Source organism: Euphorbia lathyris, chromosome 9, assembly GCF_963576675.1.
Source record: "Euphorbia lathyris chromosome 9, ddEupLath1.1, whole genome shotgun sequence".
Lineage (NCBI taxonomy): Eukaryota > Viridiplantae > Streptophyta > Magnoliopsida > Malpighiales > Euphorbiaceae > Euphorbia > Euphorbia lathyris.
In genome coordinates this window covers 20185191-20200228 of record NC_088918.1, presented here as the reverse complement: position 1 = coordinate 20200228, position 15038 = coordinate 20185191, and the positions used below count along the sequence as shown (strand labels likewise).

At 34.9% G+C, this 15038-nt stretch overlaps 2 protein-coding genes across 2 annotated transcripts; both read left to right on the top strand.

Moving 5' to 3' along the window:
• The first annotated feature begins 4187 nt into the window (after nucleotides 1-4187).
• LOC136206305 (uncharacterized GPI-anchored protein At3g06035-like) lies at nucleotides 4188-5352 on the top strand. The gene is made up of 2 exons (XM_065997307.1): nucleotides 4188-4346; nucleotides 4674-5352. Exons 1-2 carry the CDS (start codon nucleotides 4259-4261, stop codon nucleotides 5144-5146), a joined length of 561 nt encoding a protein of 186 aa, XP_065853379.1. The 5' UTR covers nucleotides 4188-4258; the 3' UTR covers nucleotides 5147-5352.
• A 3467-nt stretch (nucleotides 5353-8819) lies between these two features.
• Nucleotides 8820-14314, top strand: LOC136207184 (kinesin-like protein KIN-14S). The gene is made up of 14 exons (XM_065998489.1): nucleotides 8820-8984; nucleotides 9090-9173; nucleotides 9306-9347; nucleotides 9443-9475; nucleotides 9832-9962; nucleotides 10215-10314; nucleotides 10404-10667; nucleotides 10761-11040; nucleotides 11347-11508; nucleotides 11731-11946; nucleotides 12030-12067; nucleotides 12189-12352; nucleotides 12449-12562; nucleotides 13313-14314. The coding sequence occupies exons 1-14, from the start codon at nucleotides 8978-8980 to the stop codon at nucleotides 14063-14065; spliced, it is 2388 nt and encodes a 795-aa protein (XP_065854561.1). The 5' UTR covers nucleotides 8820-8977; the 3' UTR covers nucleotides 14066-14314.
• Nucleotides 14315-15038: the final 724 nt, after the last annotated feature.

Genomic DNA, 15038 nt, shown 5'->3' with positions numbered 1-15038 from the left:
ATATTTTAGCTCTTGTTTATTCTATGATTATTTGTTTAATCTTTGTCTTACGCTTTATTCAATTGGTTTAACTTATTCAAAAGCCCCAAAATCGAGTAAGCACATATTGTGAGTTGAATCTGACCTAGTCAGAGCCTAGGAGATTGACGACCTCTTAGTTGATTAAGCCCAAATTGCTGAACCTTAGACCTAGTTTCGGCCTTACAAGGGAATCACGCACTAGGAACTTCAGGAGGGTAAGTAGGGTTAATCGCCTTGAATACAAGTGACTTAGATTAGGTTTTTAATCAATAGACCTAATAACCTAACTTCATTATTATTGTTCATACCATGTTCCTTCGGGTAATTGCATTAGTGAAAGATCACCTAGGAGTAGTTTAACTTAATTAGGGGTATAGTAACTTAATTAGGCGTAGAATAACTTAGTTAGAATTAGATAACTTAGCTAGGAGTAGTATAATTCAACCTAGGAGTAGATTAACTTAAGAAAAACCAAACTCAAAACCCCCAAAGCCTAGTGTTAGACATGAAATTGACTAAGATTAATATAGTATTTATAAGGGAATTTGGGTGTTTTATTATGTCATTTGGTAAGAAATAAGGGCTAATTACTGTCCTTGTGCAGATAAGCGAAGAGAAATGCTAAACTCGCTGGAAACAGCTTGTTTTGCTAAAGCCGAGAGGAGTGGAGCCTTACTTGTATCCAGCGGTCAAACGCCAGATTATCCAATGACGGACAGCGACAGATCATGGTGGCAGTGGCAGTGAAAGCGGCAGAGCGGCAGGTGGAAGCGTGTGGCGATGGGATTGCCTAAAGAAGCAAGATGACTTGAAGTATCACCCCCTTGAGTGTTCAAGGGTTAATCGAAATTTAATCATTTTAGTTTATTTTAATTGTAGTTGGTAGTTGACTTATTTTGGTGAAAAGGGTACGAAAGTTGTACCGATTTTTGGCCTCTGTCTTTCCCTTTAAGTAGGTGAAGCAGAGAAAAGTTTAGTAGTTCGGATTTTTTAGTATTTTCTTTAGTTAAGTAGAATAGAAGAAAGAAGAGAGCTCCCATAGAGTCTCAAACTGTATCAAGAACCATCGACTGCTCACTGCTCGATATGAGTGAGTAGTCTATTTTGAACGGGCACGGCCTAGCCGACCCGGTGATGTAAGTGTTACAATGTTTTAATGAATATTTCGTATTTTGCCAATGTTGTGGTCAATGAGGGTTTAACTTTCATGCTTAAGCATTTATGTATGTGTTAGATGAATGATAGGACACTGCTTTTATCTTCACCGATATCTCTATTGATCTCCCAACTTCGAAGCTGACAAGTTAGAAGGTTGTGTCAAGGGTTTTCTCATCCAGAAATGCAGTTTTGTTCTTAATGCTAGAAAGAACATATCTTTAGGACGCTAAAGGTGTTAGTAAATCTTAGGAGTTTGAGAACACACGAAAGTTGACTCAAACTCACTTCAAACTGAAACTTTGGCTTCATTGGCATTGTCTTGTATTCATGGAATGTTGTAAGACGTAGCACACCGTGTTCGGTTAAGTCGAGCCTGTTCTATTTTCTAAAATCTTTGCAAAGTTATTTCATTTTATTGTTTCATCAGTCTGCCTGATTTGTTAAGTAACCAACATCAAACAATCAACGATAAAAGAAGACACTATTGTGACACACACTGTTTAGCAACGATTTCTAATATTGATTTGAATCACAATCCCGGTGGAGACGATACTCACTTATCACTTTATTACTTGTATCTAGTGCACTTGCTAGAGTCTAATCTGAGGACAACACCTAGATAACACCTGAGACCAAGTAGTTCGATACTTGTGGTAAATAAGTCCTGTGGATTCGATACCTGGACTTTCCAGATTTATTACTTGATAACGACGGGGTACACTTATCCCTTAGTGAGCCTTGCGGTACCGAACGCCGTGAGGCGCATCAGTGGTCTCCACGTACTCTATCACACGAGGCCAGTTGGCAGTAGTATTCTTCATGGCTACCACTGCCGCCTCATATTCGGCTACTATCGGGGCTTCAATTATACGTTTCCATTTGACATTCTTAAAAATTTCACCAAAACTCTTCATTCCACACAACTTGCCTACTCTATCATCCACATCTTTATTAATATGCCATGTGCACAATAAATGATGACTATGAGGAAATACCTCACGAACCGGTCTCATCAGTCCTAACTCCCGGTCCATAGCAATGGCTGTCGAATGCACATCAGGTTGGAGCAAAAGCTTTAATTTTTGTAACACCCACATATAACTTCCCTCAGTTTCATCCTTCATGATTGCATAGGCGATCAAGAAGTTTTTGTTTGAAGGCGTCATTCCAATTGATCTCAAAGAATGGCATATTATACTTGTTTGTTTTATATGTTGAATTCATACCAAAAAACAAGTAATAAGATCGGAACAGTGTGATCGATGTAGGATGTGCCATAAATAAGTGACTCACAACATTGCTGTCCGGCACTGCTTGCGTCCAAATAGCAAGCCGATAAAATTGACCGATTACATCCCGACCCTCAAAGCTCTCAGTCCTGATTTTCTCCCTGTAGTTATAGACTTGTCTTTGTGTCGGGCAATCCTCCGGATCTTTTTCTTTGATTGTAACAAAAATAGCACAAGGCTTAGCTTGAGCTGAACTCATTTCACGAACAAGTTTTTTGGAACCCGGGCTTAGTCCGCTCATCTGTCTGTAGCCCTGGCGATATACAGCCAACTGATGACAGTGCTGTCCTCTATCTCCAGCAATCTCATTCACCACCCAACCGCCTAATTCAGCGATTTCCAGAACCTTTATCTGGAATTTACAACCACAGTACTTTGTTTCTGTATCCCTCCGTACTACTTCCTCCATATCCATATCCATTTTCCTTTTATAATTCTTAATACCACGAGCACATTTAACCAATATCCATTTTGACTTGCCCCCTGTCTTATGCGACGTTGTGGTTAAGTCGAAGCCGATCCCAATTGTCGTCTGTTTTGCCCAGTTAACAGCTTCATGATATGTTTGAAACGTTTGTTTGGGAAAAAAACTGTGAACTATAATCAATGCCGTTTCTGCCAAAATCTTCAAACGAAACCTCCTGCAAATGATAAATAACGAACATTACATTCCAACACGCGAGATTTCTACAGCGTTTCGGTGCCTAAACCCGAAAAAACAGCAAGAAATATGCCCGGACGTGTGAGCATCACGCCCCACCATGAGGTGGGGTGTATGAGCATCACGCTTGACCATATGGTGGGGCGTATGCACGTCCCACCTCATGGTGGGGCGTAATATTCAAACGTCCTACCACATGGTGAGGCGTGATGCTCACACGCCCGATGGCCGAACCAGTGATTTTTAATTTAAAAAATTTACAGAATTCAATGGAAGTTTAATCGGAAAAATACCTCGACTTCAGGGATAGCGTCACTCTCGTCTCTTCCCGATGATAACGGATTGCTCTCAATCAAACGTGTTGTCTTTGATTTGGGATCAAAATGTATTTGGGAGAGTTTGAGAGAGTTTGGGAGAGTTGGAAATTTTCAATTTTTGGTTAAAGGGAGTTACGTCTTTTTTCGGGACTGGAAGTGTGAAATTGAGGTTGGGTATAAGGATCCATTTTTTTAAGGCCTGTTAGGTCCCTCTAGATCCAAATTTCTTTTTTTTTTTTTTTTTTTTTTTTGCATCTTAGGCCTTCTTAAATCAATTTTTTTTTTATATATGTTCAGTCCTCCCTAAATCCAATTTTTTTACATGTTAGAAATATTAAATGAAATCTAACTTAATTTTGAGAAATTATACTAATACTTAAAATTGGTTCTTCATCATTCAAATTATAACAAATATATATAAAAAAAAAAATTAAACAAATTCAATTTAATTAAAAAAAAATCTCGAACACACATATAAAATCGGCTTCCAACCGAATAATCTTATATTTGCCACTGCTCGATTTGGCTTGGTCCAATTTAAGGATTGGAAATAAAAGAAAGGAGAAGTAACTATTATGAAAATTGAGAATAACAATGAGTATATCTTAACCTAATGAAGAAGCATTACCCCCAAAAAAACAAGAACCTAATGAAGCATGCATGCATGGATGCCACGTGGATAGCCAGTAGGTAAATAGTTGTCCGTTGAGTAGACATTTGGAATGTCTAGTTAATAAACACATGAAAACCCCTCTCTCTTTTGTCACCTTATATTTCCTTCCTAATCCAAACATTCATTCTAATTTACTAAAATGGCTTCTTCTTCTCTCAATCTCAACATCTCCCTCTCCGTTCTCCTCTACACCATCTTCTTCCTCACTTCCCCCCTCCTCTCCGACGGTATTATTTCATTTTCGTAATTTCATGTTTCGTATCAAAATCATCATAACAACATGATTGTAACAATTATAATTGTTGAGTGACTGTTATTGATATCTCAGATAATAGTATAAATACAGATTACAGTTTGTGTTTTAATTATAATTATTGAGTGACTGTTATTGATATCTCAGATAGTATAAATACAGATTACAGTTTGTGTTTAATTGAATATACAGATTACAGTTTGTGTTTAATTGAATGACGGTATTTAAAGTCTAGGCTAGAATATAAGAGCTAACTAAATAACATATATATCTCTAATAATGATTTATTTAATAAATGCAGATAAAGAAGACAGTGTACTCCAAGGAATAAACAGCTACAGAACATCACTCCGGCTCCCATCCTTAACCAAGAACAAAAAAGCCTCATGTTTAGCCGACGAAATCGCCGACCAGCTCGAAGACCAGCCGTGTTCAAGTAGCAGCTCAGTTCAGCTATCCCGCTACCCTGACTTGTTCGATAAATGCGGAATCGACGTTAACCATACCACAGACGGTGCCGTTTTACCTGTCTGTGTACCCAAATTAGTCCCTACTCTTGTTCTCACTAACCTTACTCATAACCCTCAGTATGCTAAGTTTGTAAATGATTCTAAGTTTACCGGTGCCGGAATTGGGTCGGAAGATGATTGGATGGTGGTGGTTTTGAGCACTAATTCTCCGGCGGGTACCTTTGCAGCCGGTAATAGGTTGGTTTCTGGAGTTGGGGTTGGGTCTTTGTTTGTGGTGGGGGTGTTTGTTTTTTTAATGTGTTAGAAAAGATGTGTTCTTTTTAATTCGTTAATGTTTTACATTACTAGTATTTTGTGTTTTTTTATTGGAAAAAAAAGAAAGAAAGTGGATTAGGATGGAATTTGCCCTCCTTATCTCTTTTATCCTTGTTGTTTGTAATTTTGAGGGGACAGTTTATGTAGTTCAATAATCTCATGTGTTGTATGTATGTATGTATATTGAATTGTCAATGCTTACCTGAACTTGGGAAAATTTGGGTAGTTCGGGAGTAATTCTCCTAAATACTCCCAATCAATCACGTGTATATATATTTCTCTTTTTATCAATCAAACTCATATAGAGAGTGTATATTTCTTTTTCTATCAATCACAGATTTAATGAATTAATGATTTTGATCGGTACGGAAGTATTATTTTTAGAGTATTGTAATTTTTTTTTTTAATTTGTCCAATCAATCCAATCAATTTTGGCCCTCAACTTTCAAAGCTCGGACATAAAAGTGTCTCGAACTTATATAAAATTAATCGATTAATTTTAGTCTTAAAAAAATAAGATCGAGATATGGAGATATGTTTTTTTAATATTAAAGAGAAGTTTTTTAATTGTAATAAGAACTATCTTTTCAATCTATTTTTTTTACTCTGTTTTGTGGATGTGGATAATATGAATTATGTAAGTAATATTTCAAGATGCATGCAGTGTAATATATTTTTTACATTTGAGTGATAAACGTTTGGTTTGAGTGATTATATTCGATTACGAGGTATTAATTGGACATTGTATTGTATCCAAGTTAAGGGTATTTGGAAGTTCAGGATAATCAGAGTTTGTTTTGTCAAATTAGAAGGGTAAATGATGTATTAAGTCTACATCACCCGATTTGATGTATTAAGCATGCATTTTTTAGGTCTGTCATTTTAAATTGGCAAAAAGCATTCTGAGGCTGTTGGTGCAATTAAGCTTTCGATTTTTCATTTAGACATATTGAGTTTTTGATTTTTCATTGTTTGGTGTATTAAGCTTCCGATCTTTTATTTAGACATATTGAACCATTGATCTTTTATACATGAATGTATTAGATCTTTACGTAAACCGATTCATATATGAATGTATTAAGGATCTGTTTGGTTCAACTATTAGCTAATAGATGTTGTTGGTGTTAGCTGGTTGTTGTTGTTGTTGGTTGTTTGTTATTAGTTGTTTAATTATTAGTGTTTGCTAAAATTATACTGAACTGTTGTCGTTAGTATTTATATCTAATATAGATATATTTTAAATTAATCAACAAATAAATTATAAAATAAAAAATGTATTATACAAATTAATAAAAATAATTTATATAAAAAATAAAAAATTTATTGAATGCAACAAAATCTTGTTTTTCGATAATTTTGTTCTACAAATAAAAATAATGTTAAAAAGGAAACACATTTTGTGGAAATAAGAAGATAATTTTATCAATAACAAGTAACTACAAACAGATGTCCATGAAAAGCTTCAAAATGTTGCAGTGTCCAGAGAAAATAAACGTTGCGGATATATAAACCTAACCAAACGCTATATTTCATGCGATTTGGAGTGAAACGTTAATAATTAAACAACTAATAACAAACAACCAACAGCAACAACAAACAACTTACTACAACCGCAAACAGCTAACAGTTGAACCAAACAGACCCTTAATACACCCATATATAAATTGATTTACGGAAAGATCTAATACATCCATATATGAAATATCATGGGCTTAGTGTGTGTAAATGAAAGATCGATGGCTTAATTCACCAAACAATAAAAGATTAGGGGCTCAATGTGTCTAAATGAAAGATCGAGAGTTTAATGCATCAAACAATGAAAGATCAGGAGGCTTAGGATGCTTTTTACCTTTTAAATTTTATGCAAATTTAAGAGATTAACTAACTGGATTTATGCAAGTTTAAAAGATTTAGAAGTTAATCAAGATTTTTAGATAAATTAGGAAGTTATCAGCATATTTTAAAATAAAGAGGTTATCAGGATATTTTAAAAGTTGATTCTAAACCGATCAAAATTCATTCCAAACCAATCAAGATTTTTTGGATAGATTAGGGGCAAATAATATATTAAAGTTACATTTTGAACTTTATCCATATGGTATATATGTGGCCACTATTTTTAATTCTTAACTTTAAAATTCATTTCAGAAAATGTTAACTCTAAATTTCATTTTATAAAATGCTAAATAAAATGTGAATTTATATTATATTAACGTATCATTAAATTTATTTTAAATATTGAAAATTACGTAGAAGATAGATTGAAGAAGAAGGTGAGGTTGAAAAAAATTTCTTTATATATTCAAAATTTATTTCTACTTGTTTTCTTATTGTTCTTAGTTTCTACTTTTGTTTTCTTCGTTTATCTTAGATTGAAACATGGTCTTTTAGAGTGTTGTTTGTTCTCATTTAATTAGTTTAAATAGTCTACTAGATTGGAAAAAATATGAGGTTAAAGAAGGTGAAAAGTTTGTAAGGTTTTTTGAAAAATGTATTGTAAGAGTCTAGTTTTGGAAAAATGTATTGTAAGAGTCTAATTTGATAGTATATGTCTAAATAAGTCTTAAAATATAAATATATTTTTTTTGTAAGATCTAAGTTTGTAAATTATCTTTTTACGTGATTAAATTATATATATCAGACCTAGTTGTTGATAATTTAATTTTTTATTTGTAATTATATTACTAACATATAAACATAATTGATTTTTGAAAGGTGTGATATTTTTTTTAAAGCATTGAAAGCTCTGATATGAAATAGCTAATTTAAATAACTGTGAACGAGTCTGTTCAATAATTGAGTTAGATAAGTGTAAATTGATCTTACTTTGAAAACTTCAGCCATAAAATTAAATTATTTCATAGGCGAGTGATAAATCTACACTTTCACCAAATTTACACTATATATATTCCTCACAAAAAAATATAAATTTAATTTATGTAGATTAATTCTCTTCTTACAACAAAGAATGAAAGATCCTAAGTTAACGAATAAAGATTAGGGTAAAGTTCAAATAAAACCTCTGTGATTTCACTAATTTTCAGATAAAGGACTGTAGTTTACTTTTTATCAAAACGAGGATTGAGGTTTCACACTTTTAATAATGCTATTAAAACTATCTTTAACGACCTGAAAATGAAAATTTTCAAGAATTAAAGTTGTTGAATGCCATATTTTCTATGGAACTACATTTTCGATTTTAGAAAATCATATTTTTTGGAACTTTCTCTCTCTAAACATTAACTTTCTCTCTCTTTACCAAATATCATCTAAATGATCTCGAAATAAAAAAGTTGAAGAATTAAAGTTGCTTAGAATATTATTAGTTTTTAAAATATGTCATTTTTGAAGTCGTCAAAGGTGATTTTAATAGTATCAATCAAAAAAGTCCTTATTTTGCTAAATTTGAAAACCTCAGTCCTCGTTTTGATAAAAAACAAACCACAGTCCTTTATCTGAAAATTAGTGAAACCACATGGGTTTTATTTGAACTTTACCCTAAAGATTATCGAAAAAGGAATTTTCATGGAACAATAGAAAATATAAATGGGCTTGGGCTTTAGACTGGGGGCCCAATAGTTTTAAATGAAGTTTCCATACTTTTTGAAGGAGCGCTCCAATGATTGATTATATAGCCGTTAAACAGCTGCAGTCCCCAATTTTACATTTCCAATCTAACGGCTCATACCCTTTCAATTCAAACTTGAATTTTATCAAAACCCTGCAATTTCCCTCTCTCTCTCTCTCTCTCTGTCTCACTCCTTTGATTCTCTCTGCAATTCTCAGCAAGTAAGCCTGCAAACTTCTGATTTTTGAAGCCATGAATGGTACTCTCTCTCTTCCTCGACAAATTCATTCCCTTCTTGTTTGATTTCTCTGTTTTATGGATTGAAGTTGTTTGATTATTGACGATGTCGACAATTTTGTCTCAGATCCAATGGTGGAAATGCTCCCAGAGAACTGCGATCACACTCATTTTTATTGCGATTCGAAGCCAGATTCACACTCATTCATAGGTTTGTTTGCTTTTTCCTCTTTTTGATTCCAAGAAAAGGTTCAATTTCTCAGTGTTTTGATTTTGTTCTGTTTCTTGCTTACGATTTCTTTGGTTTTTACAAACTTATGGTCGATTTGATTTTGGTTTTCAGATCCGCCAGTTCAAACTGCCGCTGAAGATAAATGGGAAACAGGTTAGCGTGGTGTTCTTCATTTTTTGTTTATGTTTTTTTTATTTGCCTTCTGAAATTTGAAGTTACTGTGCTTATTTTATGGTTCTCTCTTCCAGTTCAAACTCAAGATACTGAAACTAGCCAAGAAGGTATCTGTTTTTCCTACGTTATTTATGTATCTTCTATTATTGTAATCTAAAAGGAGAGTTCACAGGGCCAACCTAGAATTAGTGAGATGAATACTTCCTTTATTTTCCCTTATGCTTTAATCAATTCTGTCTGATGGCTCCAAGTTCTATCGTGCTTGGTTAAGTTCTAGGGGTTTATTTTCCCTGTTAGGTTTTCTTTCCTTCTAACTATTTTCTTATTATTTTTCCTTTTTTGAAAAACCAATAGATTTTTTGTTGGGTCAATTGTCCTTATTCGAGTTCCAAAAGTATGAGTCTCTTCATAAGTCTTATTAAATTAGAATCTGATCTGAATGAGCTTGTGGTTGTTGGTTCAGAATTAACTCAGGAAACTACATCTTCCATGAACGAGGATAGTGAATTAAGCACAAAAGAAGAAACTCCTTCAGCTCAAGAGCCCACATTGCCAATATTGCAGAAAATTATCAATTTGAGCAAGCAAATTCAGGTAAGATTTTTCTGTCTTTTGAACTATCTCAATTTGGTTGTTGTAAAATATAGGGACAGGAAAGAAAATATATCAGTTTTATATTCATTTCTTTCTAAGAAAATTTAGTCCCTTGGATGTTTAAGCTGAATGATTCAATTGAAGTACTTGTTCTTCTACCATAAATTCAAGCAGACTTTAGTTTAGCTGCAGACTTCTGCTCTAGTTCTGCTAATTGATTTTTCACTGAGTTCTTACTCCGTTTTGCTGTAGAATTTGAAGAATGATCATGCAGTTCTCTCCAATCAGGTGAAGACAGTCAATAGTGAATCTTTTCCTGGCCCTGAGGTCCTGGAAACACTTCAGCTACTGAGTGAGCATTTACTTTGTAATATTTGACTATGGTTCTCCATTTGTCTTCTTGGTTTTCATGTCTTATTAAGTCTTCTGTAATTTTGTCAGGTAATGAACATGGAGTTTTAAAGAAGAAATATATAGACGAGTCATCTGAGCGCAAGCGGCTTTACAATGAAGTGATTGAGCTTAAAGGCAATATTAGGGTCTTCTGCAGATGTAGACCACTAAACCAAGTCGAAATTTCCAACGGGTCCAACTGTGTAGTTGAATTTGAGTCATCCCTTGATAATGAGCTGCAAATTATTTCCTCTGATTCTTCCAAAAAGCAATTCAAGTTTGACCATGTCTTTAGGCCTGAAGATAACCAAGGTACTTGCATATTATTCTCAAATTTTCTGCTGGAACTTTATATTGTTTGTCCTGCTTGAGTTCTAATTCTACTTGCATCTTTAAAATGTGCAGATGCTGTTTTTGCTCAAACTAAACCCATAGTGACATCAGTGCTGGATGGCTACAATGTATGCATATTTGCTTATGGGCAAACTGGAACAGGAAAGACCTTCACAATGGAGGGCACCCCTGATAATAGAGGAGTAAACTATAGAACTCTGGAGGAGCTGTTTCGGATTTCTCAAGAGAGAGGTGCAGTAATGAGTTATGAAATATCTGTTAGCATGTTGGAAGTTTACAATGAGAAGATTAGAGATCTCCTAGTGGACAACTCCAACCAGCCTCCGAAAAAGTGAGTTTCTTTCTTGCTATTTGAGTCTAGAATAGCCATTGTATTTCATGTGATTAATAATTAACTACGAATGTGAATGGTTATCATGCTTGTGCATAATTGCCACTGATTATTAGAATACAGAAGTTACCGAGTATATCTATGGATATGGCTTGTTTGTGCAACTTGCAATACCTGGATCAGGCAAATTTAGAGCCAAAAAAGAAGAGATGTTCAGTTTAGGAGGCACTGCCATGATCAATTCCATAGTATTAGAAAAAAAGCAAAGTTAAATGAATAATAAATGTTCTTATCACATGCTTGCAGATTGGAAATAAAGCAAGCTGCAGAAGGTACACAAGAAGTTCCTGGACTTGTTGAAGCTCGTGTTTATGGCACAGAGGAAGTGTGGGAGCTACTCAAGTCTGGGGGAAAAGCCAGATCAGTTGGATCGACAAATGCAAATGAACAGAGCAGCCGATCCCACTGGTAACAATAAATCCATTTCCATTTCTCTTGCTCATTTCTTTTTATTGGTTGACTATTTGGTAGCTCTCGAAGTAGTCAATCGGTCTAGTTATCTAATGAAGTTTTAGAAGAACTCGTGATTATTCATAGCTAAAAGTAAATAGATGTTGTAGAAATATATTGATCAATTAAAGTAGAGATCTGAACTACCATGCTAATAAGCAACTTCTGATTTTCATGTAGCTTGTTGCGAATAACTGTGAAAGGGGTGAATTTAATAGATGGGCAGAAAACAAAAAGTCACCTTTGGCTGGTCGATTTGGCTGGTAGTGAGCGTGTAGGGAAGATAGAAGTTGAAGGAGAAAGGTTGAAGGAATCCCAATTTATAAATAAATCCCTTTCAGCACTTGGAGATGTTATCGCTGCCCTTGCATCCAAAACAAGCCATGTTCCTTATAGGTCTCTATCTCTACCGATACATACAATACTACATATCTTATTCAATTATTATACTTGATAATTATTTTGTTCATGTAACTCAGGAATTCAAAGCTCACCCATATGCTGCAGAGCTCTCTAGGTGAGAATTTCATCATTGAGATATCGAGTTGCCTGCTATTATCCATGGGTCCAAGTGATCGATGTAGATTATGAGCTCTTTTTTCTTTTAATGAGAATGCTAACCGGAACCTGAAATGCAGGAGGAGATTGCAAGACTTTGATGTTTGTGCAGATAAGCCCAAGTGCTGCTGACCATGGGGAGACCCTTTGTTCATTAAATTTTGCCAGTCGAGTTCGGGGAATTGAAAATGGCCCTGCTCGCAAGCACACTGATCTTACTGAGGTTTTCAAGTATAAGCAAATGGTGTGCACTCTTGTTTTACTGAACACCATATCTATTTTTATTTTAATCTTTGCTTAAAATTCTTGGAAGTGAGTTTTTGAAATGTTAAATGAACAGGCAGAAAAGCTACAGCATGAAGAGAAGGAAGCAAAGAAGCTGCAAGAGAATGTGCAGTCTTTGCAGTTGAGGCTTCTAGCCAGGGATACCAAGTGCAAAAGCCTTCAAGAAAAGGTATTGGGTTAATGCTAACTAAATAGGCTGTACCAATATTGCTTGACATGAAGTTGTAGATTCTGGATATGCACCAGACACCTAAACCTGCATGAGATGGAATATTCGTTACTTGAATAGTTAATTTTTTTTTAGGGCGGCCCGGTCGCATTACGCGTCCCCGCTGAGCGAGGGTCCGGGGAGGGGTCCCACCACAAGGGTGTATTGGGGGCAAGCCTTCCCTTACTTGAATAGTTAATATGAAGGCTAAATAGGCTGTATCAGTGTTGCTTGGCATGAATTTGTATGTTCCGGATATGCACGAGACACCTAAACCTGCACGAGATGGAATATTTGTTACTTGAATAGTTAATATGCTGTCATTAACAATGCTAAATAGGCTGTATTCAGTATTGCTTGGCGTGAATTTGTAATTTCTGGATATGCACAAGACACCTAAACCTTCAAGGGATTGAATATTCGTTACTTGAACAGTTTAAATAGGCCGTATTCAGTATTGCTTGACATGAATTTGTACGTTCTGGATTTGCACGAGACATGAATAGTTAAAGTGTTGTCATTAACGATGCTAAATAGGATGTATTCAGTATTGCTTGACATGAATTTGCACGTTCTGGATATGCACGAGACACCTAATCTGGACAGAATGGAACATGTTACTTGAAAGTTAAAATGCTGTCATTAAAAATGAACTATCTTGTGAATATCTAGTTAGCTTTTAACGAATCTGGTAATTGATGTTGGCATTAGGTTCGAGAACTTGAGACTCAGTTGGCAGGGGAAAGGCAGACCAGATTAAAGCAGGAAACTAGAGCCTTTGCTGCTTCTTCTTCCCAGTCTTCATTGCCATCTTTTAAACCAGCAGCAGAGAAGGCCTATATAGAGAAAAAACCGCCTTTGGGTCCTTCGCAGCGCAGGATGCCATTGCGAAGAATAACCAATTTCGTGCCTCCGCCATCTCCAATCCGCACCAAGAAGCAGCACCAATTTCGCAACTCGACTGCTCCTTCATTCCAGGACAAGGAAAACAACATGGCAAGATCCACAATGACAGGAAGAGAAAGGAGAAATCTCCTCATGCAACCGAAACGTATGTCAATTGCTGTCAGACCTCCTCCTATAACAACAGCATCATCATCACAACACCAACTGCCTAAGAGACGGGTATCTATAGCCACTTGGCGTCCAGAATCGAGCTTGACAACACCTCTCCACACATCAGCTCGACAACAGCCTTCATTCGTGAAGGACCAGCGGAAGGCGAGATATTCAAGAGTGTTCACTCCATTGCGGGAGTTCCAATCAGAATCGGAGACGACGCCAACTGCCATGAGATGCAGTAGTAGTAAATTCATGGGAAGTCCTCCGACACAAGCGGGTTCGTGGAAACCAAGGCATCCTACAGTTGTTGCATTGCAGAGGAAATCATTGATATGGAGTCCCCTCAAGCTCAAAGGAGTCAAAAATTACAGGAAGTCATCAATATTACCTGAGAGGCAATGATGCCAGAAATGTATGATTTTTGTTAGATTGCTTTTTTAGTCATATATACAATCAATTCATGAAGAATGAATTTCTCAATTATAATTCATGTTCAAAACAAGTTAGTCGGTGGAGATGTTCGTGTTTAGGATCTATATACTTTACTATAAATGCAATCTAAAAATGTAAACCGTATCCTTGTGCAAATTGTGGTGTTCGTGTACAATTAACTATAAATGCAATGTGAATCGTATCATGCTGCTATACAAATTGTGTTTTTGTGTTAAAAATTGATTGTCCTATTAATGGGCTAATTTTTTGTAGTAATTTTTTTTATCATTAGTTAAAATTTTAATCCTAACATCATAAATGATATAATTATACTTCTAATATTTATATTTGTAAATTGGATCAATTTTGCTCCTAACTACAATTATATTATTTTACACGATTATGAATCTTAATATCTCCATACTATTTGTGCAGGGGAGTCTCTAGGGGAGTCGGCATAGACAGACTTTCTATTTAAGAAGGGCTTCAATCCAAAATTTATTTCAATTACAATAATTATTGATATCGTAATTTTTAAAAAACTGAGTTTATAAATATTATGATCTCCTATTTGAACTTAGCAGTAGTTGTATATAAAAAAAATAATTAGAAAATATTATGTCAAAATAGAATTGAAAATCGACAACAATATAACACACTATTTTCTTTGTTCAATCACCGCATTTTAATAAACATGGCACAATATGGGGCCACCAAAAATTATTTCACTACTTCTCACTTTGATGCTTAACAAAAAGGGTAAATTAATAAAAAATGTGTTTTGCCCGATTTGAAAACATAGTCTCGTGATTTTAAAACTTGCAAACATGAATCTATGATTTGTGCATTTTGCAGTTAAAAGATGGAAAAATTACAAAATTGGGTAAAATGGGAGATCCATTTATATATTTAGCTTATTTACTCAACCTATTACATATCTAGA

Excerpts from the sequence above, each read along its gene's own strand:
- LOC136206305 (XM_065997307.1), top strand. The coding sequence starts at position 4,259 with ATGGCTTCTTCTTCTCTCAATCTCAACATCTCCCTCTCCGTTCTCCTC. Across the intron at positions 4,347-4,673 it reads TTCCCCCCTCCTCTCCGACG|ATAAAGAAGACAGTGTACTC; the intron begins GTATTATTTCAT and ends TAATAAATGCAG.
- LOC136207184 (XM_065998489.1), top strand. Across the intron at positions 10,315-10,403 it reads GGAAACACTTCAGCTACTGA|GTAATGAACATGGAGTTTTA; the intron begins GTGAGCATTTAC and ends TAATTTTGTCAG. Across the intron at positions 11,041-11,346 it reads TCCAACCAGCCTCCGAAAAA|ATTGGAAATAAAGCAAGCTG; the intron begins GTGAGTTTCTTT and ends ACATGCTTGCAG.